The sequence below is a fragment of the Malaclemys terrapin genome, chromosome 1 (assembly GCF_027887155.1).
Source record: "Malaclemys terrapin pileata isolate rMalTer1 chromosome 1, rMalTer1.hap1, whole genome shotgun sequence".
NCBI lineage: Eukaryota > Metazoa > Chordata > Testudines > Emydidae > Malaclemys > Malaclemys terrapin.
Window position 1 is genome coordinate 295420516 of NC_071505.1, and position 27240 is coordinate 295447755.

At 41.5% G+C, this 27240-nt stretch overlaps 1 protein-coding gene across 7 annotated transcripts in view; it reads left to right on the top strand.

Annotated features, from left to right (window-relative positions):
* The window catches only part of FNDC3A (fibronectin type III domain containing 3A), a 185962-nt gene that overhangs the window by 36426 nt on the left and 122296 nt on the right, over nt 1-27240 (top strand). Inside the window, exon 1 of one of the 7 annotated variants that reach the window (XM_054014879.1) lies at nt 19656-19775. The exons of 5 other annotated variants lie outside the window; for them this stretch is intronic. In XM_054014879.1, coding sequence (XP_053870854.1) covers nt 19764-19775 — 12 coding nt within the window. In that variant the 5' untranslated portion in view covers nt 19656-19763. Of the gene's footprint in view, nt 1-19655; nt 19776-24054; nt 24074-27240 lie in introns of those variants that run through there. One more of the 7 variants, XM_054014905.1, reaches the window with a different exon arrangement.

Below are 27240 nucleotides of genomic sequence, written 5' to 3' on the forward strand. Positions count from 1 at the left end.
CCACTCTGAACTCTAGGGACCTGCATGAGAACCTCTAAGCTTAACTACCATCTTCGATCTGGTTTTGCTGCCACTACCCAAATTATTTGAGTCGTTTGGGAAACTCTGTCTACCTTCCCCCCCAGAATATCTTCCTCCCAAGTACTATAACCCTTCCCTGGGTAGCCTTGAGAGACTTTTTCACCAGTTTTCTGGTGGACACCGATCCAAATCCTTGGATCGTAAAACAAGGAGAAATTAACCATTCCCCCTCCTTTCCCCCACCAATTCCTGGTGAGTCCAGATCCAACTCCCTTGGATCTTAAAACAAGGAAAAATCAATCAGGTTCTTAAAAAGAAGGCTTTTAATTAAAGAAAGACAGGTAAAAATCATTTCTGTAAAATCAGGATGGAAAATAACTTTACAGGGTAATCAGATTTAAAGCGCCCAGAGGACCCCCCTCTAGCCTTAGGTTTAAAGTTACAGCAAACAGAGGTAAACCCTCTAGCTAAAGGAACATTTACAAGTTGAGAAAACAAAGCTAAAACTAACACGCCTTGCCTGGCTGTTACTTACAAGTTTGAAATATGAGCGACTTGTTCAGAAAGATTTGGAGAGCATGGATTGATGTCCGGTTCCTCTTAGTTCCAAGAGCGAACAACCCCCAAAACAAAGAGCACAAACAAATTCTTTCCCCCCTCAAGATTTGAAAGTATCTTGTCCCCTTATTGGTCCTTTGGGTCAGGTGTCAGCCAGATTACCTGAGAATCTTAACCCTTTACAGGTAAAAGGATTTTGGTGTCTCTGACCAGGAGGGATTTTATAGTATTGTACACAAGAGGGTTGTTAAGCAGTACCCTCCACTGCAAGTCACTGGAGCGCTTAAGAAGAGGATTGTAGAACATCCTCCAAACTGGGGTCATAGTCACCCGGAGACAGGCATCCTCCAGGTTGTATCAGAGAGATGAGAGGGTGGCATAATGTTGCACCTTGACACACATACCATAGAGCTGCTTCTTAGTCATAGTTGCAAAAGAAACATGCATCAGACCTTTCCAGGAGAACAATCTGCCTGGCTGCACAAGGATGTCATCCACAGAAGGAGAGACAGCTAGTAAGAGAATACAGGATTGTTCCCCCTGAAAAGAACAATCGCTGCTAAAACTTTCTGCAAATACTGAGCAGCCCACTGAAGGAGCGCCACCTGGAATTCAAAGAGGACCTTGTTACCAATCTGCTGGGCTTCAGGTGATCAGGCTGAGGCCGCAGGATCTTTAGGGGAGGAAATGAAGGAGCACGCCAAGTGATTAGTTTTAAAGCTTTATTAATCAAATAACGGGTGAGTGCTGGGTGCGCCCCACATCACTCGGAGGAAGGAAGAAAGCTTTAGGGCCAGAGCCCTAGCCCACTTTCATACTCTCACACGCACAACACAAGGCTGGCCAAGCCTGGGTGTAACGTAAGAAGAAGAGGGGGAAGGGTAGATGAGAATTCTGTCCTGTGCGCAGGCCATCTAGGGTCTGCTGTTGATCTCCGACTTGCTTCAGCTCTTGGGAGGGTTTTAAGCCCTGGGTTCTTCTGGGGGCGTTTTCATCTAGGGACCTTCCCTCTCCGTGCTCTCGGTACCAGTCTGAACTGGTCTTCCGCAGTCTCTTAGTTTCCCCAAAACACACTGGCTTCAGGGTCGCAAGGCTGTTGTTTTCAACTCACTGGCCTTCACAATCTGTCTAGTTTTGCAACCTTGTCAGATCTGTCTAGTTCAGTTCTCTTTTCTCACAAGCTTCTGGCTGTTTAGCAGCAGGGAGCTTGTTTGTGTGCGTTGGCCTTGGGCTGCAGTTTCGTTCCTTATCTTCGAGCCTAGCTGGATCGTCGAGTTAACCCGTTCCTTTCTCCCTTCCTCCCTCTCGGCCTCTTGCGACCTGCAAAGGAATCTTTCACGCCACACTCACACCTTCAACCCTTCCCAAGATCCTTTCCCATGTAAATATAAGTGTTCGCAATATACAGTGCCATGGGGTCCATTTTTATTGTGACTGTGACAACCTTATCCAAAAACCCACAGACTAGAGTTTGGTCTGAACAGCAAGAGCTGTCACCAATTTCCAGCTTGACCAACTAAGAACAATTGGGGGGAACAGCTTGGTCAACTCAGCCTGAATAAAGGCAGAAAACAGGCTTCTGGAGGAGAGAGCTTCAGCAGAAAAAGCGGGTTTAAAAGCAGCCGCTCTTTTAAGAGCCATAAACTGGAAAATGGCTGGTCCAGTTGTGCACTTCGCAGAAGTCACCAGGCACAAAAAAGGCCATTTTAGAATGGAGGCAAATCTAGACTTTGTAATCAGTCAGATGCCAACAAAAGTATGTGAGAGTCATGCCCATCCTGTGAGCACGACATAGAGAGAGAAGCCCAGGGACTTTCAGGCCAATGGGAATTCAGGGTATAGCAACTGCTGAACAGACCAGAGGCGAAAGGCTGCCACCCTGCTGACTAAATCAATGAGCCCCTGGCCCCTTTCCTCTAATGTCAGGAACAGTTAACCAGTGGTGACTATTTTAAAAAATGGTTAATGTGCCTCTAAATCCAGTTCAAAGGGCACAGGGAAGGGTGTAGACATAGTAGCTGGTGTCACAACATTGAGGCCACAAGATAGTTGGCAATCAAAACCTGTCCCTGAAAAGAAAGTCCAGGAAGGAGCCAGCATCATTTCTGCAGGTGGTCTTACACCTTCTCCTCAGCCCCTTCCCAGTTCCTTAATGTATATTGTACAGATCTGAAAAAGATCCACAACACTTTAATCCCAGAGGTGCCCCATTGCTGTTGGGTCAATGAAGGGGGACCACTACACTGCCAAGAGCCCAGTAAGATCAAATTGCTCTTAGCCCAGTTAATGTGGGCAGAAGATGTTCATCTCTAGCCCTTAACATATTTGAAGACTTATCATGTCCCTTCTCAGCCTTCTCTTCTCTAAACTAATCCTGTCCAAGTTTTTCAGCCTTTCCCCCTTGGTCATTATGACCGGGGTTCTAGTGGGGAGTTAGCTATGGTCACTCAATTAGGGTGAACTGCAAAGAATGGGGCAGCCAAACCCCAAAAAGCTAGTGGATATTCCAAAACTTAAATTCATCAAGCCAGCATAAAACAGCTTCTTTATTACCGTACTGGTTACTCAGAAGTCCAAACAACACAGTTCCCTTAAAGTGATCCAGCCTCAGGCCTCCAACCGTCAAATATGATGAAAATTTCTGTAAATCTTATTTCATCCTATAAAAGAAAAGGTTCTGCCAATCCCAAAGGATCGGACACATTACCTCCAAGGTTAATGAATGCTTCAGATCTTACCCAAATACATTCTACAGCCAATTCTTATTAACTAAACTAAAATTTATTAAAAAACAAAAGAGCGAGAGTATGGTTAAAAGATCAATAGACATACAGACATGAGTTCAATTCATTTAGGTGCAGATTTATAGCCGAGATGGTGAGCTTTGTAGTTGCAAACAGTTCTTTCAGAAATAGTTCATAGTTCAGGGGTGGGCAAACTTTTTGGCCTGAGCCAGAGACTTTCAGCTGGTCTGCCTCTCACCTCCATCTGGACGTCAGAACAAGTTTATATGATCATGATGTACAATGCACCATGTCATCCATTTTTTCCCTGCCTATCCTTCCTGAACAAACTATTCCCCGCTATACCAGTATTCCAGTCATGAGCTCTATCCCACCAAGTCTCTGTGGTGCCAATTATATCATATTTTTAGCTTGTATACTAGGACTTCCAGTTCTTCCTGTTTATTCTGTGTACTCCTTGCAAGTGTATGTAGACATCAAAGATGTTGAGCAGATTCCTCCACTGTTTTTTCATGCTACTCCTATGATCCTATTGTAATTTTCCATATCTCTCCGTTTTCCTGCCCTCTGTCAAGGTTACCTTTTTTAATATTTCTCTTTGGGCTTTTGTCACCTGCCCCCTTTGAACCTAGTTTAAAGCCCTCCTCACTAGGTTGGCGAGTTGGTGTCCCAAGTTGCTCTTCCCCTTCATCAGGTGGACACCATCTCTTCCCAGCTGCCCTCTCTCAGCATTTCATGGTCAAGGAAACCAAAGTCCTGTCAACATTGTTTGCACTACCATACATTCAGCTCCAGGATGTCTGTCCCTGCCTGGGTGCTTACCTTCAACCATCAGGATGGATGATAACGCCACTTGCACCCCCAGCTCCTTCACCCTTCACTACTGATCTGCTCAGAGTCATACCTGGAAGTATCACTAGTGCCCACATGGATGAGCAGCATAGGATAGTGGTCAGAGGGCTGGATGAGCCTTGGCAACCTTTCTGTAATGTCTCATATACATGCTCCAAGCAGGAAGCACACCTCCTGGGATGTCAGGTCAGGTTGGGAAGTAGATGCCCCCATCTTCCTCAGAAGGGAGACTCTGACAGTCACCACAGTTTGTCTCCTCCTGTTGGTAGGGGTGGTGGCTGTGAGCCGCCCAGCCTTGGAGACAGGTGGCTCCTCTTCCACAACCATGGGGATCTGCTGCTTTCCTGCTGATGCCAGTACTACATACCACTTCTTAACCTTAATGGATGGGGGGCCTGGGTGGTGGGATTGGATCACTCTCTGCTGCGCAAGATGGCTAACAGCCAGTCTCCTCCCTGCAGAGCAGCTTCCTCCTCTGGTGCTGCTGTAGTCTTATCTGGTTGGCTAGCTTTCTCCATCCTGGATGTCTCCATGTTCATCTGGTCACTGAAGTCCTCATGCTCCTGGATGCTACTGGGATGAGCCATCTCCTCCTGTAGCTCTCTTGCCTGCTTCCTGAGGGACTCCACCACCAGAATGGTTCCACCTTCCTGGCCTTCTTCAACAGGGACATGCAGGTCACATTCCTAGCAACTCAAGACCAGGACCTGGGTAGAAACCTCCAGGGTCAGGATTCCTGGCTTGGTAGTGTCTCCACAGGTGCAGGCAGAGGAAGAGCTAGCAGTGGTGTAGGCAGTGTGCCATTTTCCTCCCATTGCAAGTTCTTCCTTGTAGAATACCTACAAATTGAAGAAAAACTACCTCTCTTGTCTTCCTCTGCTGGCTTCTTCTTTAGTTTCCCAACTGCCTTTGTCTTACTAGCCACTGGGAGCCTGCATGCTTTTTAAAGACTCACATACTTTAGTAGTCGCAGTTGATACGGGTGACTCGCTCCTTCTGACTCAGCCACCTCTAATCACTGGCTTGTTAAAAAAAATGGCACTGTTCTCATTTCAAAGAGCCCTGCTTGAATTAAAGTGCTAACCCACCTAACTTGAAGGGCAGTCTAGCCCAAACAGTCCATAACCAAGGTTCAATTTCAAATCCACCCAACATATCGTCCCAGTATACTAGCCCAGAATCTTACTAAACTCCTTGATGGCAAATTCCCAGCACAGAAGAAAGCTCTTTTTTGCCTCTCAATGTTACATTCTCATAGAACTTCTAAAAGTGGCATATCACAATCATCAGTGGCTCATAGTTCCTAACTGAAAGCTAGATAAGTTACTCCAGGTATCTCAAGTTTATTTTTGGAAGATCTGAAATTCACTTTCATTCTATTTCTTATCTCTCAATTTTTTCCTAATTGTTATAACTTCAGTAAAGGCGATATTAAAATTGTGGACTATCTGAAGAGCTCCAACACTGGACTTCCAGAAGGATAAGGTGGCGCTCAAGAGTGATTCTTTTCAAAGAGAAATTTGTATTTAACTACAAATTGGAAACATGTTCCCTGAACTGTGCTCTGTGATTTTTAGAGTGAAGCATCTGAATCCTCACTTTCAATATGGGGAGGAGAGAGAGGGCACCAGCTACTTAACTATCTGCCACTGCAGCCCCTGGAGAAGCTTGGCAGTTTGCTACCAGCATTCTGGCTAGCTGCTGTCTCTTCCCTGCTGCCGTTGTTCAGTAGTACCACTGCTGGCAGCTTGCTGTATTGCAGAGAAGAGGAAAAGGAAGAGAGAGTATCTCTGGCTGCTCCCTTATCTGTTTCCTCATCCTCTGTGCTGTGGGAACCTGAGGGAAAGCAGGAGAGGAGCTTAAATGGCTCTGCCCTACCCTATGGAGATAGTTAAAGAATCTGTTTTGGCCCCTTGTCCTTTTTGAAATAATATATTCAGCCCTCAGTCTGAAAAATTTGGAAACAATTGCCTTACACTCCCATTATATTCACTTTCTTAGTAAGTGAACACCAAAATGGTTAAATGCATCTTTGGAAAAGTTCAGATATAGTCCATGAAGAAAGAATATTCTTCTGGTTAAAGCACCGGTCTGGGACTCAGGAGACCTGTGTTCTATTCTTAGATTTGCAGTTAACCTGTATGTGACATTGGACAAATGTCTTACCCTGTCTCTGCCTCAAATTTTTCATCTGCAGAAGGAAGATATTTACATAGGTTGTTATAAGTCTAAATTAACGCCTGTAAGATGCCTTGGAATCCTCTACTGGAAGGTGCTTTATGAGGGCTAAGTATTTTCAGTGACAAGGTCTGTAATTATTGTAAAACTGCTCAGCTTGTTTTGAATTAAAATGCTGTAACCTCGTACCCCCAACAACACTAAGCTCCTGAAGACTCATTCAGAGAGATTGGGGAAGCAGCTTTTGGAAGTGTTCCAACTTACTAGAACACTTGGCAGTACCTATTCTGTGTACAACACAAAATTTGCTGAGCAACTGTTGGCCCTGCCTGCAAATAGGAAGTACTGGGCTTGCAAAATAAGTACAATTCAGGTAACATTTAAAAAATGTGGTTTAGCCAATGGCCAGTTTAAATAATTTTAAGGGCTTTTGGATTTTGAGTGTTGCGGGAAAGGAAGATAGGGTAAAAAACACTATATTGATAGTTTAGGAAGAACAGTTTAAATCAAGGCGATAGTTGATTTAAATCACTTGATTATTTTTAAGATTTAAATGAGGTTAAAATGTTGTCAAACTTTAAAATTTGTTTTAATTTTAGATTAAAATATATAATGAACTCCATTATAAATGATGACTTTTTAAGGTGTCACTATTGGTAGGTAGGGTGTTTTACTTATATTTTGCAAAACTGCTGGAGGAACAAATCAAAATATTGAAAATTAAGCCTTTGAACCTGAACTGCTCATATGCTTAAATTCAAGCATGTGAATAAATGTTTGCAGCATCTGGGACTAAAATTGTATTTTTATTAAAAACTCCTCTATTATCTAATATTTGTGACTTCAACCCAAACAGCTTCGATATTAACAAGGAGAGATTTTTCTTCAGTTGTCCCTGTATGTAGCTCATTGTGTGTGTGCGTGTGCTCCATGCACCCAGAGTCGGTGAATTCTTGCATGCACCCTTGCTCTCCTCATGCCTCAAACTGAGGGTATAAAGGACAGAGCAGACACGCCATCTCTCTAGTTCCTTCTTCCCACCATATGGCCTGGGTCAGAACCTCCACTGTCTAGAGCTGCTGCTTCATCGTTATTCTTCAATCTGTAAATATTTCAGAGTTTTCTGTTAGTGCTTTTGTATGTAGCTCTTAATAGTTTTAACAATTTTAGTATGCTTGTAGTTTAACAGAGTTTTTCTAATTACATAGATTCCCTGCCTTGGGGGGGTCACCCTTCCTCCCCCATATTCTATTACAGGTATTGGACTAAGCCCAGAACTCTGAGCTTCAAAAACTGTTTCCTGCCCTCCTTCCTTTCAGTTAGTGACAACCATCATCGCTGCCTTTACTGTTTCAGGGAGGCACACATCTTGGGTAGGTGCAATATCTGGTCTTTCCCTAGCTGTACCCATGGGACATGGGAACTGTGGCTTAGAAACACCAAATGAAGAAGGCCACGAAACTGTGGTTGGACCCAAACTGAGGGACTCTCCCTTCCTCCCCTCACCCGTACATCTGCCTGAATCAATATGGAGGACACCTTCTGGCACAAGGTCCGACTTCGATGTGAGGGAATCCATACCCACAGACCCTCAATCAGGGTCTCATCAGGAGAGCAGGGAATGCTCTCACAAGCTTAAAAGCAAGTCTCCCTCTAAGACTGCTTCGAAGGCGACTGATGCGTCTCTGCCTAAACCAAGCAAGCCTGTTTCCTCAGTCCCTAAGGACTTAGAATGTCCTAAGTCCCAGGGCCATGACGCAGAAGCCCATGAACCTGGAGTCTATTGGTACTGCACCCCGTATCAACAACATCAATTCCACTGGTATGATCCAAGCTGAAACATTGAGATCCTTTGGTTCCAGCAAGAAACACACAACAATAGTCTCAATCATTGATGGTACCGTCGCTGTCTCACGTACCACCAACACCAGCACCAACACGTTCCTTCCTCTGACCCTGTCAGCACAAGTGGATCAGACCTCTTATACTCCAGGGAGGACAGAGACACATACAACACCAGAAGACCTTTTTGCTGTTCCTGAGCCTTAATTTCCCCCATCATCGGGACCTTCTCTCACTAGGAAGATCTTAGCTCCACCAGGAGATGTTGGCCATGACACAAGTCTATCCCCTCTTCCATTTACCAGCCTAGCTTTTCCTCCATCGGCACCATCAGTACCACTAATGGATCCAGGCCCAATTTTTTCTTCCTTTGGAGAATCCCACCACCAGAGGAACCATGATCTCTTCCTCTAAGAAATACTAGCTCAGACAAGTGATTCAGAATCTCCCAGTACCAACCTGCACCTTGGCATTTACCTTGGGATCAAGAGTGACTTACACACACACCCTCATGGTCTCTGCCTTGGGGACCTCCATAGCCCTCTCCTGACCCAGCTTTCTGACCATACTGGGGATCATGGGACCCATATGCCAGAGATGCAGAGCTTATACATTCTTCTAGGGAATCACTCCACTTTTCTCCTCTAAGGATACAGCCAGAGCTGGTTCTATCAGTACAAACAAGATTGTCGTCTTCTTCTCACAATGAAGCAGTCACCACAGTGTCTCTGTCCTCTCCAAATGACTATAAACAGTTCCAAGAATTTTTGCACAGAGCGGCAGAAGAACTCCAGATCTCCCTAGAGCAGAGGTTCTTAAACTTCTTTGATCGTGCCCTCCTTATTTGTCTGTAGTAGTTTATGCCCCCCTTCCTCCTACCACACTAGTACATATACCAATATAAGCAGTGGCAGTGGAGCTTCATTTGAATTAGTTTTGGCTTCTTTGTTTTTTAGTTGAGTGGGTTTTTTTTTCTGTTTCACGAATGAGCCAACGATCCATTGTAATAAGAGCAAAAGCAAAACTGTGATTGTGTTCCACGCTTACAATTAAATGTGCATACTGTGTCGTAGAAAATGGATTAACATATAGATGGCAACATGAGAATGGCCATACTGGGTCAGACCAATGGTCCATCTAGCCCAATATGCTGTCTTCCAATAGTGGCCAATGCCAGGTGCTTCAGAGGGAATGAACGGAAAGGTAATCATCAAGTGATCCATTCTTTGTCGCCCATTCCCAGCTTCTAGCAAAAAGAGGTTAGGGACACTTCAGAGCGTTGTTTGCATCCCTGCCCATCCTGGCTTATAGCCATTGATAGACCTATCCTCCCTGAACTTATCTAGTTCTTTTTTTAACCCAGTTATAGTCTTGGGCTTCACAGCATTCTCTGGCAAAGAGTTCCACAAGTTGTCTGTCTGTGTGTTGTGTGAATAAATACTTCCTTTTGTTTGTTTTAAACCTTCTTCCTATTAATTTCATTTGGTGACCCTTAGTTCTTGTGTTATGAGAAGGAGTAAACACTTCCTTATTTACTTTCTCCACACCAGTCAGGATTTTATAGACCTCTATCATATTACCCCTTAGTCATCTCTTTTCCATGCTGAAACAACTTTGTATAATGCTATGCAAACTTAACAGAAATCTGTCAAAATGCAAAGCACCATCTGAGGACCTGATATGTCTGGATGAATCAACTTTGCTAGTTATTCACTGCTGTGGGTAAAATGTGCGCAGAAAGCTTTTTCCTAAAGTTTCTCATGCCCGCCCTCCCCCGAATACATTCCATGCACCCTAGTTTGAGAACCTCTGCCCCAGAGGAGGTCCAGGGCCCTCAACACAAACTCTTGAATATACTGCAAACTACCGGATCCAGTCAAATAGCACTTCTAGTTAATGATGTTATTCTGCAACCTGCTAGAACAGTCTGACATACATAAGGCACATGTGCACCTAGCCCCTCAAAGAGGGCAGAAAAACATTATTTTGTTCTAGCCCAGGGGAACGAATTTCTTTTTACCCATTCCAGACCTAGCTTTCTGTCATAAAGGCTGCCATGGAGAGATCTACAGAACAACATCCAAAATTCCTTCTGACAGGGAGGCTAAATAGGCTTATTGGGATGGAAGATCTGCACATCCACTAGACTTCAGTTCAGAATAGCAAACTATCAAGGACTGTTGGCTAAGTATGACTATCTCAACTATTCCAAGTTCACAGACTTTGTAGACAAGGTGCCACAGCAAGACAGAACTCAGTTCCAAGATTTATTGAAGAAGGTAAGCTGGTGGCCAGAACCTCACTTCAATCAGCTGTTAATGCAGCAGACACATCATCAAGGTCAGTGGTAACAGCCATTCTAACATACCATGAGTCAGTGGCTACAGGCTTTGGGATTTCCCAGGGAGGTCCAAAACACCATAGAGAACTTGCCCTTTGATGAAGCCCACCTTTTCAATGAGAAGACAGATGAGGTGGGGTGAAAGTAACCGGGGGGCAGCCATTTTAGGCTTGATTCTGACTATCGGGGAGGAACTGGTTGCGACTCTGAAGGCGGACGGCAAGTCTGGTGAAAGTGATCACAACCTAAACTAGACTCATAGACTTTAAGGTCAGAAGGGACCATTATGATCATCTGGTCTGACCCCCTGCATGCTGCAGGCCACAAAACCGTCCCTACCCCTTCCCTGGACTCTGCTGTTGAAGTCCCCAATCCTGTGTTTTAGTGACTTCAATTGGCAGAGACCCTCCTGCTAGCGATCCCTGCCCCATGCTGCGGAGGAAGGCGAAAAACCTCCAGAGGCTCAGCCAATCTACCCTGGAGGAAAATTCCTTCCCAACCCCAAATATGGCGATCAGTAAGACCCCGAGCATGTAGGCAAGAGTCTCTAGCCTGACCCCTGTTAGCCATTATACTATTTACCTACCATTGCTTGGTATTCCTTGGCTACTATGTTTTACCATTAAACCATTCCCTCCATAAACTTATCTAACTTAATCTTAAAACCAGACAGGTCCGTCGCCCCCACCGTTTCCCTCGGAAGGCCGTTCCAATATTTCACCCCTCTGACGGTCAGAAACCTTCGTCTAATTTCAAGCCTGAACTTCCCCACGGCCAGTTTATATCCATTCGTTCTCGTGTCTACATTAGTACTAAGCTGGAATAATTCCTCTCCCTCCCTTGTATTTATCCCTCTGATATATTTAAAGATAGCAATCATATCCCCCCTCAGCCTTCGTTTTGTCAGACTAAACAACCCAAGCTCCTCTAGTCTCCTTTCATACGACAGGTTTTCCATTCCTCTGATCATCTTAGTCGCCCTTCTCTGCACCCGTTCCAGTTTGAGTTCATCTTTTTTAAACATGGGAGACCAGAACTGCACACAGTACTCCAAATGAGGTCTCACCAGCGCCTTATACAACGGAAGCAGGACCTCCTTATCCCTACTAGATATACCTTGCCTAATGCATCCCAAGACCGCATTGGCTTTTTTCACCGCCACGTCACATTGTCGAGTCATAGTCATCCTGCGGTCTACAAGGACCCCTAGGTCCTTCTCCTCTTCCGTTACTTCTAACCAATGCATCCCCAACTTGTAACTAAAATTGTTATTAGTCGTCCCCAAATGCATCACCTTACACTTTTCACTATTAAATTTCATCCTATTTCTGATACTCCAATTCACAAGCTCATTCAAGTCTCCCTGCAGAACATCCCTATCCTCCTCCAAATTTGCAACGCCTCCCATCTTCGTATCATCCGCAAACTTTATCAGCCCACTCCTGCAATTGGTTCCGAGGTCAGTTATAAATAGATTAAATAAAATGGGTCCCAAAACCGAACCTTGAGGCACTCCACTAGTAACCTCCCTCCAACCTGACAGTTCACCCTTCAATACGACCCGCTGCATTCTCCCCATTAACCAATTCCTTATCCACCTCTGGATTTTCATATCGATCCCCATGTTTTCCAGTTTAACCAATAATTCCTCATGGGGTACAGTATCAAACGCTTTACTGAAATCCAGGTATATTAGGTCCACCGCATTTCCCTTATCTAATAAGTCCGTTACTTTCTCAAAGAAGGAGATCAGATTCGTTTGGCACGATCTGCCTTTCATAAAACCATGTTGTAATTTGTCGCAATTGCCATTAACCTCAAGGTCCTCAACTAGTTTCTCTTTCAGAATTTTCTCCAGCACCTTGCACGCTACAGATGTTAAACTAACAGGCCTGTAGTTACCCGGATCACTTTTTTTCCCTTTCTTGAAAATAGGAACCACATTAGCTATTCTCCAGTCTAACGGGACCACCCCCGAGCTTACAGATTCATTAAATATTATCGCTAATGGGCCTGCTATTTCCCGTGCCAATTCCTTCAATATTCTCGGATGAAGATCGTCCGGTCCTCCCGACTTAGCCCCATTAAGGTGTTCAAGTTTTGTTTCTACCTCGGATACGGTAATCCCCCATCCTGTATGCCCCTTTGTCACGGTGCTAGTATCCCTAATACCTTCATTGGCCTCATTAAACACCGATGCAAAATATTCATTGAGATATTGCGCCATGCCTAGATTATCTTTAATCTCCTCTCCGGCTATAGTCTTCAGCGGTCCCACTTCTTCTTTCTTTGCTTTCTTCCTATTTATATGGCTGTAAAACCTCTTACTATTGCTTTTAATTCCCCTCGCTAGGTCCAACTCTACACGGCCTTTGGCCTTTCTCACTCTATCTCTACATTCTGTGACTTCACTAAGGTAAGTTTCCTTACTGATCACTCCCCTCTTCCAGTCTTTGTACGCTTTCTGTTTTTTCCTAATCGCCCCTTTGAGTCGGTCGCTCATCCAGCTCGGTCTAAATCTCTTGCTTAGTAATCTTTTTCCCTTTTTTGGAATGCAGGCCTCCGACAGCTCATGCATCTTTAACTTAAAGTAATCCCAGGCTTCTTCTGCCTTTAGATCCATTAATATGTTTGCCCAATCCACTTCCCTTACCAGTCCCCTTAATTTGTTAAAATTGGCCTTTTTAAAATTATAAATCCTAGTCTTTGACTTAATTCTGTTACTCCTTCCATTTAGTTTAAACCGAATCAGCTCATGATCACTGGAGCCCAAGTTGTCCCCTACTACCACTTCCTCAACGAGGTCCTCACTACTTACCAGAATCAAATCTAAAATGGCCTCCCCCCTCGTCGGTTCAGCTACCACTTGATGAAGGAATTGATCAGCAAGCACATCTAGGAACATCTGAGCCCTATTATTGCTACTAGCGTTTGTTCCCCAATCTATATCCGGGAAGTTAAAGTCCCCCATAATTACACAGTTTCTATTAGTATTTACTTCTCTAAACACATTAAATAGTTCCTTATCCATATCCTGGGTCGATCCTGGCGGTCTATAGCACACCCCAAGCACTATCCCCAGAGAGGCTCTAGTAGTCCTATTACCCAGTGTGAGTATTGCCCAGACGGACTCCGTGTTATCTATTCCATCAACTATTATTTCTTTACAGCTTATTTCACTATTGACATACAATGCCACCCCCCCACCTTTACCTTTGTCCTGGTCTTTCCTAAACAGTGCATACCCCTCCATACCTGTGTTCCAGTCGTGACTGCCATTCCACCACGTTTCAGTTATTCCTATGATATCCGGTTTCAATTCTTGGACCAAGAGCTCCAATTCCTCCATTTTATTACCTAGGCTTCTTGCATTGGTGTATAAACACTCTAATGTATGTTGTTTAGCCTGTCTCCCATTAATAGCACTTTATGTTGCGGGCCTCTTTGTGTCCGTCCCCCCTGCTACCATAATACAAATAATTTTGCATGGAAGGATGAGATTTTTATCAGCAAATGTCAGTTAACATTGATGAGTCAATGTGATGCTGTGGCAAAAAAAGCAAATGTCATTCCCAGGTACGAAAGTTTTTAAGGACAGGTTAGACAAACAGCTGTCAGAAATGGTGGTAGTACAGGGGACTGGGCTACATGACCTCTCAAGGTCCATTCCAGTCCTGCACTTTTATGATTCTGTGTAAATACAAAAAATCTGGTTTAAATTTAAAAAACTGCGCCTTTTAAAATACTGTTTCCACCACAGTGATGATTTTTGTATGCATAAAAATAATGATTAAATTGTGGTGTTAACTTTTCTTTTCAGCCATGTGAAATAGAGCTCTTGAATTACCAGCAGTTTTAAAAATAACATTGCTTAGCTATTTTTCTTCACCTAACTTGTCTTTCAAAGAAGTTAGAAGTGAAAAAAATGTGGTAGGTCTCCTAAACCATTCTCCTGTCAATGAAGAATTATGCCATAGTCTCCATCTTGTAGGGGAGCAAGCATCCAAGTTGGTAGAGGTGCAAATAGGGACTGTTGTACTGTGGTGGAGGGGTAATTGGGCCCAGCTGGGGGCACACTTCCTCCCAGCACCCACTGGACTCGGAACTGTGCAAGGAGACACACCCACCCCCAAACACAGGTACACATTCTGGGGGCCCTTGGACTCAGGCAGAGTCTCCCCCGACCATGTGCATTAAAAAGAGGCAGTCAGAGTCTGCAGCCAATATGGGCAGAAACAGCGACAAGCATACCATTGGTTTGGAGAACATTCTGTTGTTTTGACTGGACTTTCTCTGCCCTGTGCTAATTTGCTGTTTGATCCAACCTTACCTCACTGTCCTTTTATCTCATCTTCATTCCACACCTGTCCACCTTACCCTCTTCACACCTGTCCTGTCCCCCTCACCTTTTTCCCTTCCATTTTCTTTCCATTTAGCTGATCCCATCCTAACTAAACTTTCTCCTAAAAAAAAGCCATGGAACTAATATGACATTTGCCACGATCACATTGTTCCCTTAGTGTGTTCTAAACGTTTCCCCAACGTGTGTCTGCCTTGTCTGTTTAGATTGCAAGCTCTTTGGGGCAGGGAGTGTCTTTTTGTTCTGTTAGTACAGCACCTAGCACAATGGGGTCCTAGTCCATGATGAGGGCTCCTAGGCGCTACAATAATACAAATAATTTTGCATGGAAGGATGAGATTTTTATCAGCAAATGTCAGTTAACATTGATTTTATCATACACAGACAAACCAATAAAAATATTTCCATTGGTGATAACTGAAATTCACAATTGAATAATTTCACTGTAGCAACTACAAGTAAGGCTGCGAGTCTGTCATTGGAGGTCATGGAAGTCATGGATTCTGGGACTTCTGCAGCATCTGCTGTGGCTAGCCCGGGAGCCGCCTGAGCAGCTTGGGGGGCTCCCGGACCAGCTGCATTGACCACCGCTGGGGCAGTCTTGGGCCACCATGCACCTCCCCCCAGCAGCAGCAGGAGTTTGGGTGTGGGAGAGGGCTCAAGGCTGAGGCAGGGGGTTGGGCTTGGCTTGCGGGACAGGGTGAGGGATCTGGGTGGCACTTACCTCGGAAGCAGCAACATGCCCCTCCCTCAGCTCCTAGGCAGAGACGTGGCCAGATGACTCTGTGCGCTGCCTTTGCCTGCAGGCACTGCCCCCCACAGCTCCCATTGGCTGCAGTTCCCAGCCAATGGGAGCTGTGGAGCAGGTGCTCAGTGAAGGGGCAGAGTACGGAGCCCCTCTGGCCGCAACTTCAAGTCTGCCTAGGGGACATGCCCGCCGCTTCCGGGAGCCAGGTAGGGAGCCTGCCTGCCCCTCCAGCCCTCCTCTCCCCCTCACCAGCAGCAGTGAGGGTCCCGGGCTGCACATCACCGCCCATCCCACCCCAAGCACCCACGGTGCGCCCGGGCCAACCCCTGCCGCAGAGCACCAAAGTTTTAGTCAGGGTATATAGTACAAGTCATGGACAGGTCATGGGTCATGAATTTTTGTTTACTGCCCGTGACCTGTCTATAACTTTTACTAAAAATACCTCTGACTAAAACGTAGCCTAATACTTACATCGAAAAGTAATGTTAGGAAAGTTTTTAGTTAATTTTAGCTTCTTAAAGTCTTATCCTTTTATGTAGTGTAACCTCCGATTGAAGTGAGAGGGTGGCTCACCTTCATTTTCAGCTCCTTTTACAGACATTCAGGTTTCTATGTATTTATTTATTAATTGTTTTTCTGGAGTCTGTTCACAATTCTTAAATTATAAATATATTAAAAATTCTAAAATCTACCAGTATGAATTTTTCTTTTAAATTTCTCTTTACACAAATTCCAAGCCACAGAATTTTTTCACAAAAATAAAATCCAAGACACTCTATCCAATCATAGCACAGGACCTCACAGAATCTCCTTTAGTCTCAACCCCTCCACCTGTAGAGCTTATAACCTCACAAAATGCTTGCAAGAAAAGATGGGCCGGGCAGTATGCCCAGAAAGTTAACAAATCTGGCCTTTGGAGGGCCAAGATGGAATGTGTATTCCAGAGTCAAGGAACTGTCATGTGGAAAGCTCTGCTAGTAGCTCCTCTTGTTCAAATAGAGGGAACTCCAACTTGAGCACCTCAGCTGATTTAGACTGTGACATTATAGCCCTCAGAGAGATGACCCTTCCAGTGTTCAGGTCCTGAACTGGGGACAAAGTTGAGCCGTGTGGTATCCTGCAGGAGAGAGCTATTGAGGTGGCAGAACAATTGCTCAAAACCTCTCTTCTGGAAAAGAATGAAGGGAACCTCCCAAGCGACCCCATACATTCTCACTAGTGACAGCAAGTATCCCAGTAATTACCTTGCCATTGGTATCAAAGGCAGCTGACCGATCTAATAAAGTCAGTAAATGTTTTCTCTTCAACCACTGCGAGATCATCAGTCAGCACAAATGAATACAGTGAAAGGGATGGGCACCTGTAGAAGCAGCTGGAAACGAAGTTGCAAATATGACTAATCAGTTCAGTGGTTCCATTTGGGAACTGCTGCCTTATAATAAAATTTCAACTGCTTTTGTGTTAAGATTTGCTGTAAAGGTCTCAAGGATCTACCACTTCCTGGAAGAGACTATTTCACAATGTGATAAATCTTATTCCTCAATTTTTTACTAATATTTTTACTCGGTTTTCCTTTTCCCTATACCACACATCCTGAGTTTTAAAATACAGGATAATGCTTTAGGGGGAGAAAGATGGAGGAAAAGTTGAGGGCAAAGGGAAGGAATAGAAGGTTTGAAGAATAGGAACTTAATTTTCTAAACATAGAAAACTTTTTAAAGAGAACCTGAGGCAGATTAGAATGTCAACGTTGTTAATTAAAATCATTATTAGGATTTCTTAAGGGTTCTGTTCTATTATCAGTGTCCACGTGCAACTCCTACTTGCATTAAAAGAAAAGTTAAATGCATTTTTAACAAATCCATTCTTTCGTTTCTTATAAACCTTAAATGATCGAAAGAGAACATTTAAAAAAAATTAATTTACTTTTCATTATTTTTTCTTTTTGCATTAATGTCTCAGTGCTTTGACTGTAGATACTGCAAAGGGAGAGTTACTTATTTAAAATATTTCTATTAGAATATTTTTTTTAAATCGTGGAAACACGTCTGTTGGTCTTATGTTTATATTTTTTTCTATTTTAAAAAACCTATTATTTTGGAACAGAAATAAGCCTCATGCTTCAAGGTGTAAGTCAGTCCCCTAACCATTTGGGGTTCGTACACAGCTTTATTGAGGGGAGATTATCCTGTAACTGTGTTCTGCTGGATTTCTTGGAACTTCTTGAAACATCTGGTCCTGGCCACTGGTCTTGCTGGATAAGATGGACCACTAACATGATCTAGTATGGCAATTCCTGTGTTCCAAATACATAATATTTAGGTTATATGTTGTGATTTTATCAGTAGACTTCAGAAAACCAGAAATGCAAATATAATTATTTCAGTTTTACAGATAGGAAAACTGTGGCACAGACAGGTGAAGTGACATGCACAAAATCACACAGCATGTCAGTGGCAGAGATGGCAATAGAATTTTGGTCTCTTGACTCTCAGTCCAGGTTTGTATTCATTGGACCACACAATTGTCCTTGTGTTTTTATTTTTTAAACCAAGATCTTTGGGCCAAATTTGACCTGATAATTTCCTTTTAAATAGAGTTATGTGCATGTGGATGGAAAGCCAGACCCTTTAAATCCTAAAACTGAGTATTTTTTTTTTAAGTAGTCATGATGTACTGAAGCTTTTGGCTTGGACAGCTTTTGCTTAAAAATAAATTGTGTGTGGTTCATACCATATTTCTAACTCTTGACATTACACAACTGTGAAGCTGTTTGTTTTGTTTTAGTTGATTGTAGACTTGGTCTTCTCATACATAAATATGCATTACATATTTATCAGTTTTCAGGACATTAATGATTAAAATATTGCCTGAAGTATAGAAAACTTAGAAATTATCAGAATGTCTGAATCTAATATTATCATGTCCCAGATATCTGGTGGTTATGACATCTTGTTGAAGACCTTTTGTCCCCCACAGTTCTTACAGTCCTGGAGTTAAAAATCTTAAGTCCGGCTTCATGTATATGTTCTATTAGGGTCAGTTTGTTCAAATGTACTGCATCAGGATATCATCACAACCAAATGTCCATAAATAGGTCAGAGAGACAGTGGACCCAAGTTACCATAGAGATCAAAGGTGACAGAGACAGGATCTTGTTAGCAACCAGTAGTGGCCAATTTGAATTTAGCAGATCGAGACTTGAGTGGGAAGAAATACAGGGAGAGCTGTAGGAGAAAGAGGGACACCATCTTTTTCCGCCCCGATTATATTTCTTAAATATGTAACTCTGTTTCTGTATATGATAGCATTTAAAATAAACATATATAAATCATAAAAATTTTCAAGCAAAATTAAGAGATGGAGAAATAAAAAATGACAAAAGAAAATATTAAACACCTAACATATTATGCATATAAAATATAGAGTATATGAGACTAATGTGAGGAGCTCAGCAGCTGGATAGTGATTTATTTTCTGCTGTGAAGCTCATCCCCTAATAAACTGTTGTATTTCTGTTCATTTGTTTGCAAACTGAAGCCACCCACTGCATCATATATCCAGCTACAGAGCCAAAAGTTGGTGCATTCCCAGCTAGCAGAGTCTATCTTGGAATCAGAAGGCTAAATTAAAAATATGACTCTAAAATGGAATATATTTGGAAGCTTTGCTCCCTTAAATCCTAACCTTCTGTTGACTGACGTTATATGATCCAGAAGCAGATGCTGCTGCAGCTATTTGTTGATTTAGTTGCTATGGTGACATGATACATTCGTGTACAGCAGGAAGCTCACTGTACATTGGCTAATTTGATAGGAAGCAAGGCTTGAGGTAGGTATTGCTGACTATACTGATAATTGGTCATACCTTTAACATCCTGCCTCTACATGTGTTATGGATGCACAGCTATAGAAAGAGATAAAGAGAGATACTTTAAGGAATGGAGTTTAGGCTAGGTTGCTCTGTTAAATAGAGGGAGGCCAATGTCTGGCACGTCAATGAAGATAACCTCAGTTTTTAGTGAATGGAACAGATTGGAACATCCGGAGTGGTGACTGTTGAATCTTCCTTCACCCTTTGTCAGTGTGGTAGCACCAGTTGAATGAGAGAAATAAAAGGATGCGAGCCACAGTAAGTCAAAGTGCTAAGGCTTTTGAATGGTTTACTAGATTAAGCATGTCAGTAACTAACATCTTGATTGGAGCTGTTAGCTGGTTTTCACAGTGGGGAAAAATTATTTGTTATATGTACGTGCCCTGATAACAGTGAGTGTAAACCATGGCTTTGCAAGGAGGTGTGTTTGTATTATGTTTTTTCCCCAAGATCAAACAAAGAAGCCAAATCTGGTTGTATTTCATCTTATCACGGACAAGACTGTTAAAGATGCACTATGCATTTTATAGAGGACTTGGCTGTATCACCCGTTAAGCAAGATAAGTGGAGCATTTAAAAAATCTTTACAGTTGGAATCACTAAGCACATTAGCTATAGCTTTGTTCTAATTTGTAAACTGTTTTAAAATTAATTTACATTTTCACTGTCTGCCTAAAATACTTCTAATTAATATTGCTGAGCTAATTACAATTGCAGCGTTTTTAGACAAAGCTGTACAGAGTACCATTTTTATATTGCTGCAGTTTTACTAGTATATTTAAAGATGATGCAATTTGAATACAAACTGTTTTCCATCATCTGTTCATTTCTGTTGACAACTGTTTGCCAGTTACTCAGCAGCTGTATTTATGAAATACTTAATATAGAGGCTTTCATATAAAAAAAAATTATGTAGCCCTTTTCTCCACTTTTGCAGTAAAACACCTAGGAGAGGAATGTTATTTCTGCTTTTGCAGATCTTGGTCATGACTGGGCTTTTTAAATTGTGGTTTCAGAGCTCTAGAGAAATATACTTGATCCATATTACCCTTAGCAGTTACAGCTAGTCAGCCTGTGGAAAGAAAAAAAAAGAGAGAGCTCTGCTTTTCAACAGCACAATGATTTTTTCCCATTTGTAATCAGTCCTATTAACAGTAGCTGTACCTCTTACCTTACTGTATCTTTCATTTGAATATCTCAGACCACAGAGCTGGGTTACATCAAAATATATTTCTTCACAGTATTGTCTGTGACTTCAGTCATAAATAAAGTTAATGTAATATAACAGAATATTTTCTGGTTTCTTCCCTTTAGTAAGAAATATTGTAATTTGTTGTTGCCCTATACCTATTCCACCACATATTCCAATAATTTTAATAGTGATGCCAAAATTTGAGTTTACACATTACTATTAAAGACCACATTGTTTTGTCAGTGCCATTTATGTTTCTAGTGATAGATGTGTCAGCTTTTCCATTACAGATTAATAACTTTGCTTGTAAAAATTCATCCCAAGGTGTAACTTGTTCCTAAAAACAAAAATTTTAAAATTTCTAAGAATGAATTAGGCTAGTTTTCTAAGGGAAATGTAGATTGTCTTCATGTCTGAACATCCCAAAACTGACTCATTCCCTCCCTCTCCCTCTCCCATATAAAAATAATTTCTACTTTGAAAATACCTCTTCCACCAAAACTAAAGTACAATTCTTCATGATTTGCTGTTCGCGTGATGACATAGGGTACTAGTTTGTGGACAGAACAGGGATTGCGCCAGCTATTCACATGTACAATTGTGTTATGAGCAAGACTGTAGGACATGAAATAAGGAGCAGTGATGTGTTTAGTTTGCTCAGACTTAGAGCCTGTATCCACAAACTATTAGTTTTCTCTTCAAAGCGTTGATGATCCTTTTGATTTTGGAGGGCTGTGTTAGATCAGGAATCTGACAGCCATGGCCCCTTTAATTGATACAAGTTCAAAAATATTTCCTATCTTTTGGGTTTTCCTTTTATCTTGTGCTCCAGTAAATATAAAGACATAATTTTTGAAAGTGAAATGTTGCTGATTGGAAATCAACAATGTAGATTGTCTTCAGAAGCCCAAGCTACCTTTAAAAGTTGTTACTCTGTTCTACATTAACTACTTTATTGAAGCTTTTAACTGCAGATACAAGTGTCCATATATTTAGGTTCTTATCATATAATCACTTTCTGTCTGAGAGTCTTTGTATTTTAGATACATAGCCCATTGTACATTGTAAAAGATTTTGAAGATGCTGCTATGAATACCAAACCTGTAAACAAAATTTGGCTAAATCATAATTGGGTCCCTTGATATTTAAGTTTATGTTGGCTTAAGTTATTAGTCCTTAGTATGATCATCATATTTCAACTCTGCCCTTTTTAAAATAAACCTATCAGAAAATAAGAGTTACCTAATAAAAACATAATTCAAATAATATTAAGACTCCAATTTAACCTCACAATGCAAGGAACTGTCTCTTCAATGCACCTTGTTGAGCCCATGAATTGCAGAGATCTCCTTAAATCAGGTGGATCTTCATATCACATGTACTGTTGTGCCTGGAGAAGGTTAGAGGTGTAGCCTTAACTGTGGTTCTGATTGCTTTTGACCATTTGAACATACATGAGTTTGTTGTGATACCTTTCCTGAGATAGTTGAATTCAAACTGCTTAGAGCTAACCTCTAAATCGGAATGAGATCTGTTAGTACACCGCATAGTGTGTATTTTTATTGTGTATTGTGTAGATTTTTTTCAAATATCTCTGCAGCTGCACAGGTGGTGGATATATATCTTCCTGCATGCTGATGGAGAGAAAAAAATGAGACATCACTTCCCCTTTTTTAAAAAAAAAGACAGTGGGTGGCTTAATTGTTTTTCCAGAGTCCATCAGTTGTCTTCCGCTCTTTTGGCTGGCTAGACTCTTGTTTTGACCCTTTGGGCCTGATTCAGAGAGCTCCCTCTGCACAGGGTACTCTGGGGAGCAAAAGAGAGAAAATGTATATGTTTTACTATGAAGTTTCCTATGCTAAGTAGTTAATCCTGACGAAGGATTGGGGAGATATTTTACCGAAGTAAAAAGGCTTGATTCACTATTGTCACTCCAGTTTTATCTCACTGGTAGATAAGATCAGCATTTTTAAAAATAACCCCAGAAAGAGGTTTAATCCCTACTTTCAGTGCAGTGTGAAATATGGAGTGATGCTGCCATAAAACTGGAATGACACGGTAAATCAATCCGTTTGCCTCTTCTTCCCCTTCCCACCCACCAAAGCTTGGATTAGCAACTTTTGGTATTGGATGCTTCATAGTAAAGTCTATACATTTTATTCTTTTTTGCCCACTGAAGTGCCCTGTGAGTAGCAGGGTTTTTCACCTCTTTAACTGACAGACAGTACTTTGTACAAAGAAGACTTGTGATTGTGGTTTATCCTATTTTTTCCTTAAGTGGCCAGGAGGCCAAGAGCATCTGAGAAAAAGTTGCCCCAACTTCTGAAGTTTACGTACCGCGCTGTGGTATCACCAATCTTATGTTGCTTTTAGGGCTGTCAAGCGATTAAAAAAATGAATCGCGATAAATCGCACTGTTAAACAATAATAGAATACCATTTATTTAAATATTTTTGGATGTTTTCTACATTTTCAAATATATTGATTTCAATTACAACACAATACAAAGTGTACAGTGCTCACTTTATATTTATTTTTGATTACAAATATTTGCACTGTAAATAAACTGAAATAGTATTTTTCAATTCACTTAATACAAGTGCAGTAATGCAAACTCTTTATCATGGAAGTTGAACTTACAAATGTAGAATTATGTACAAAAAAACTGCATTCAAAAATAAAACAATGTAAAATTTTAGAGCCTGTAAGTCCACTCAGTCCTACTTCTTGTTAAGCCAATCGCTCGGACAAACAAGTTTGTTTACATTTTCAGGAGATAATACTGCCCAATTGTTGTTTACAGTGTCACCTGACAGTGAGAACAGGCGTTCGCATTGCAGTGTTGTAGCCGGAATCACAAGATATGTACGTGCCAGATGCGTTAAAGATTCATATGTCCCTTCATGCTTCAACCACCATTCCAGGGGACGTGCATCCATGCTGATGACGGGTTCTGCTTGATAAGAATCAAAAGCACTGTGGAGCGACACGTTCATTTTCATTATCTGAGTCAGATGCCACCAACACAAGGTTGATTTTTTTTGTTTTTTTGGTGGTTTGGGTTCTGTAGTTTCCGCATTGGAGTGTTGCTCTTTTAAGACTTCTGAAAACATGCTCTACTCCTCGTCTCTCTCAGATTTTGGAAGGCACTTCAGATTCTTAAACCTTGGGTCGAGTGCTGTAGCTATCTTTAGAAATCTCACATTGGTACCTTCTTTGCGTTTTGTCAAATCTCCAGTGAAAGTGTTCTAAAAATGAACAACATGTGCTGGGTCATCATCCGAGATTGCTATAACATGAAATATATGGCAGAATGCGGGTAAAACAGAGCAGGGGACATACAACTCTCCCCCAAGGAGTTCAGGTACAAATTTAATTACCACATTATTTTTTTAAAAAGCGTCATCAGCACGGAAACGTCCTCTGGAACGATGCCCGAAGCATGAAGGGGCATATGATTATTTAGGATGTCTGGCACATAAATACCTTGCAATGCAGCTTCAAAAGTGCCATGTGAATGCCTGTTCTCACTTTCTGGTGACATTGTAAATAAGAAGAGGGCAGCATGTAAATGTAAACATACTTGTTTGTCTTAGCGATTTGCTGAACAAGGAGGAGGACTGAGTGGACGTGTAGGCTCTGAAGTTTTACATTGTTTTGTTTTTGAGTGCAGTTATGTAAAAAAAAAATTGTAAATTGCACTTTCACGACAGAGATTGCACTACATAACTTGTGTGAGGTGAACTGAAAAATACTATTTCTTTTGTTTATCATTTTTACAGTGCAAATATTTGTAATAAAAAATAATATAGACTTTGATTTCAATTACAACACAGAATACAATATATATGAAAATGTAGAAAAACGTCCACAATATTTAATAAATTTCAATTGGTATTCTATTGTTTAACAGTGCAATTAAAACTGCGATTAATCACGATTAATTTTTTTAACTCAAAAAAATTAATCGTGATTAATCGCATGAGTTAACTTCGATTAATCAACAACCCTAGTTGCTTTCTGAGCCTAGCAGCCTATTAATGAATGTGTCCTGTTGTAGATATGGTGGATACTGAGGTAAAATTAAAAAAACAACAAAAAGAACAGAGTATATTCTATGATTCCTTATTTTGACAGAATCTTTGTCTTGATCAAGCTAGTTCAGACATTTAGGTCTGTCCTAATATTGTTTTTGTCCTTTATTTCATGTAAACTACAGTGCAATATATCTGAGGTAAGGTAGTCTGTCTTTGGGTATGTCTTCATTGGCGACAAGGGTGTGATTTTCAGTTGTGTTAGCTCAGTTGATTTAATGGGGCTAAGAAGCAGACTGACATGTTTGAAGCTGGCTGTGGTCTGTGCTTCCCATCCTTACAAATGTGTTAGCTTAACACAACTAAAAAGTCCCATTAAGATGAAGGCTAACAGATTTGAAAAACCACAGCCTTTTTGCCCATCAAGACAGAGTATTTGAAGGGAATTTTAAGGCATGAATCAACACCATTTTCTGTCACTTGCACTATTCTATCTACAAAACAATGCCATGGCCATGCTGGGTAAGAGGAAGTAAATATTTTTACCAAGGCCTCTTATATAGAGATCTTTTTTCATCTGTCTCTGGCAGTCTTTATTCATGGTATGCTGTGTTAGGTCACTTCTAGTCCTGTCTGCAGATGATAAGCTTGGAGGAGCTTCTGGTCTCCAAAGCTCCTTTCTTACCACAACAATTCATTGGGTCAAGATGTCCCTAGGCAGTGTTTCTCTCCCTTTGCAGCCTCAGTCTCACACTTGCAGCATTGTTTTACTTTGTCCACTTTGTCCCTCAGGTCCATTTCTTTCATCTTCCAATTTGGTTAAGCATCCAAGAAATATTTACAGTGCTCTTTCAAATTGGAGTTATGGGTCAGATCCTGCTTTAAAAAACAAACTCGGAAAAAATAATCAACAAAAAACACGACAGCACCATCAGAGATCAAGGACATCCCAAAAGTCACCAAAGCATTCAATTCCTTCTTGTCCTGGTTTTGAGGAAATAAACTTTTTCCCTCAGGTGTCCTTTTTTGGGGGGGGGAGGGAGGGTAATGGAGACCCTATACTTGAGTTTAAGTAATGTAGGAGAATTTTTAATGCTCTCTTAATGTGAAACATGTCTTCCTGTATATCTCCAGTTGTGTGACTCATCCAAAATTTATCTGCCGTGTTTTAAATCAACCCTGGCTATTGAAGTCCCTTCCTTTCTGTATTTTATCTAAGTAAAACTCCCCTAATGGACGGAGTCTCTCTCCATTGGAACTGTGATGGTAGGTTGATGTCAGCAAAATCAGAACTGAAAGTGAATTTAGCAGCATATTCTTAGAAATCTCATGGCTGAGAGATAAATTGAGCCAAACTCTTTCCACATTTTAGGCATTAATCCATATGAGGGCTAGTTTGATACTCAGCAAGTGTCACAGTATGAGTTAGTGATACGTTTCTTGTATCTAAATATGCAATATGAATTGAGTAGCAAAGTGTCACTTTGTTCATTTGACACATAGAGCTAAGCAGGGAATCTGCTAAGGGGTTAGACGAGGGAGTTGAGAATTGGGGCCAAACTGAGGGTACATTTACACCACAAATTAAGGTGTAATTGTAGCATAGTAGGCATATCTGGTATAGGCTAGCAATCCGAGTATATTCGCTGGGTCCCCAGTGAGCTTGTACTGGAGGCAGCTAGCCAGTGCTGAAATCTTTCCTTCCACATCTTCACTGCTTTTGTTACCCATGCAAGCTAAATTAAAAGTAGTGCAGTTATGCCTACATATGCTACAAATGCACCTTAATTTGAAGTGGAGAGGCACCCTTAGGAAGAGAAGACCAAGTTAAGAGGTTGCAAAGAACTCCTGATTAAAAGGAGAGTCAGCTAAGCTTCATGTTATCACATTAATAGATCAGTAATTTGCCATTATTTTGACTTCAAAATTACAGCTGAGGCACATTAACACAGTAGAGGGACAGACTTGTTGCATTGCTCTTCAACCTATGATCAGAGATCTGACACACAAGATCCAACTAAACCATGCATTTACACATACATTATAATTACTACGTAATTTACTGTGGTGAATGGTGATAGATAAAGAATTTGAATATTTGAATTTATAATTTTTAAAATTGGTGTATTATGTGTGGGACACTGCTTAATATCAGATGGAGAGCAGTGAACGCCTGGTCATAGAACCTTGACATGGATGCTATTAAAGGGGCTGAAAGAGCCCTTCCCAACCAGGAGTGCGCATGTATGTCCACTATCATCAATTTATTTGTGACAATATTATGATGAAATGTTGGTAGAGGACAAAAAATTAAAGACTAGTAAATTCAATAAATGCACTTTGTAGGTATGAAATACTGCTTTATCTAGCATGGAACCCAGTATTTAACTTCAATACAGCATTCAGCTCATTCCTTTCACTTCAGGTCACAATGTTCAATCCCACTCTGATTAGACATCCTAGCATGTGTGTCACCACACCCATGCAGCCCCTGTTG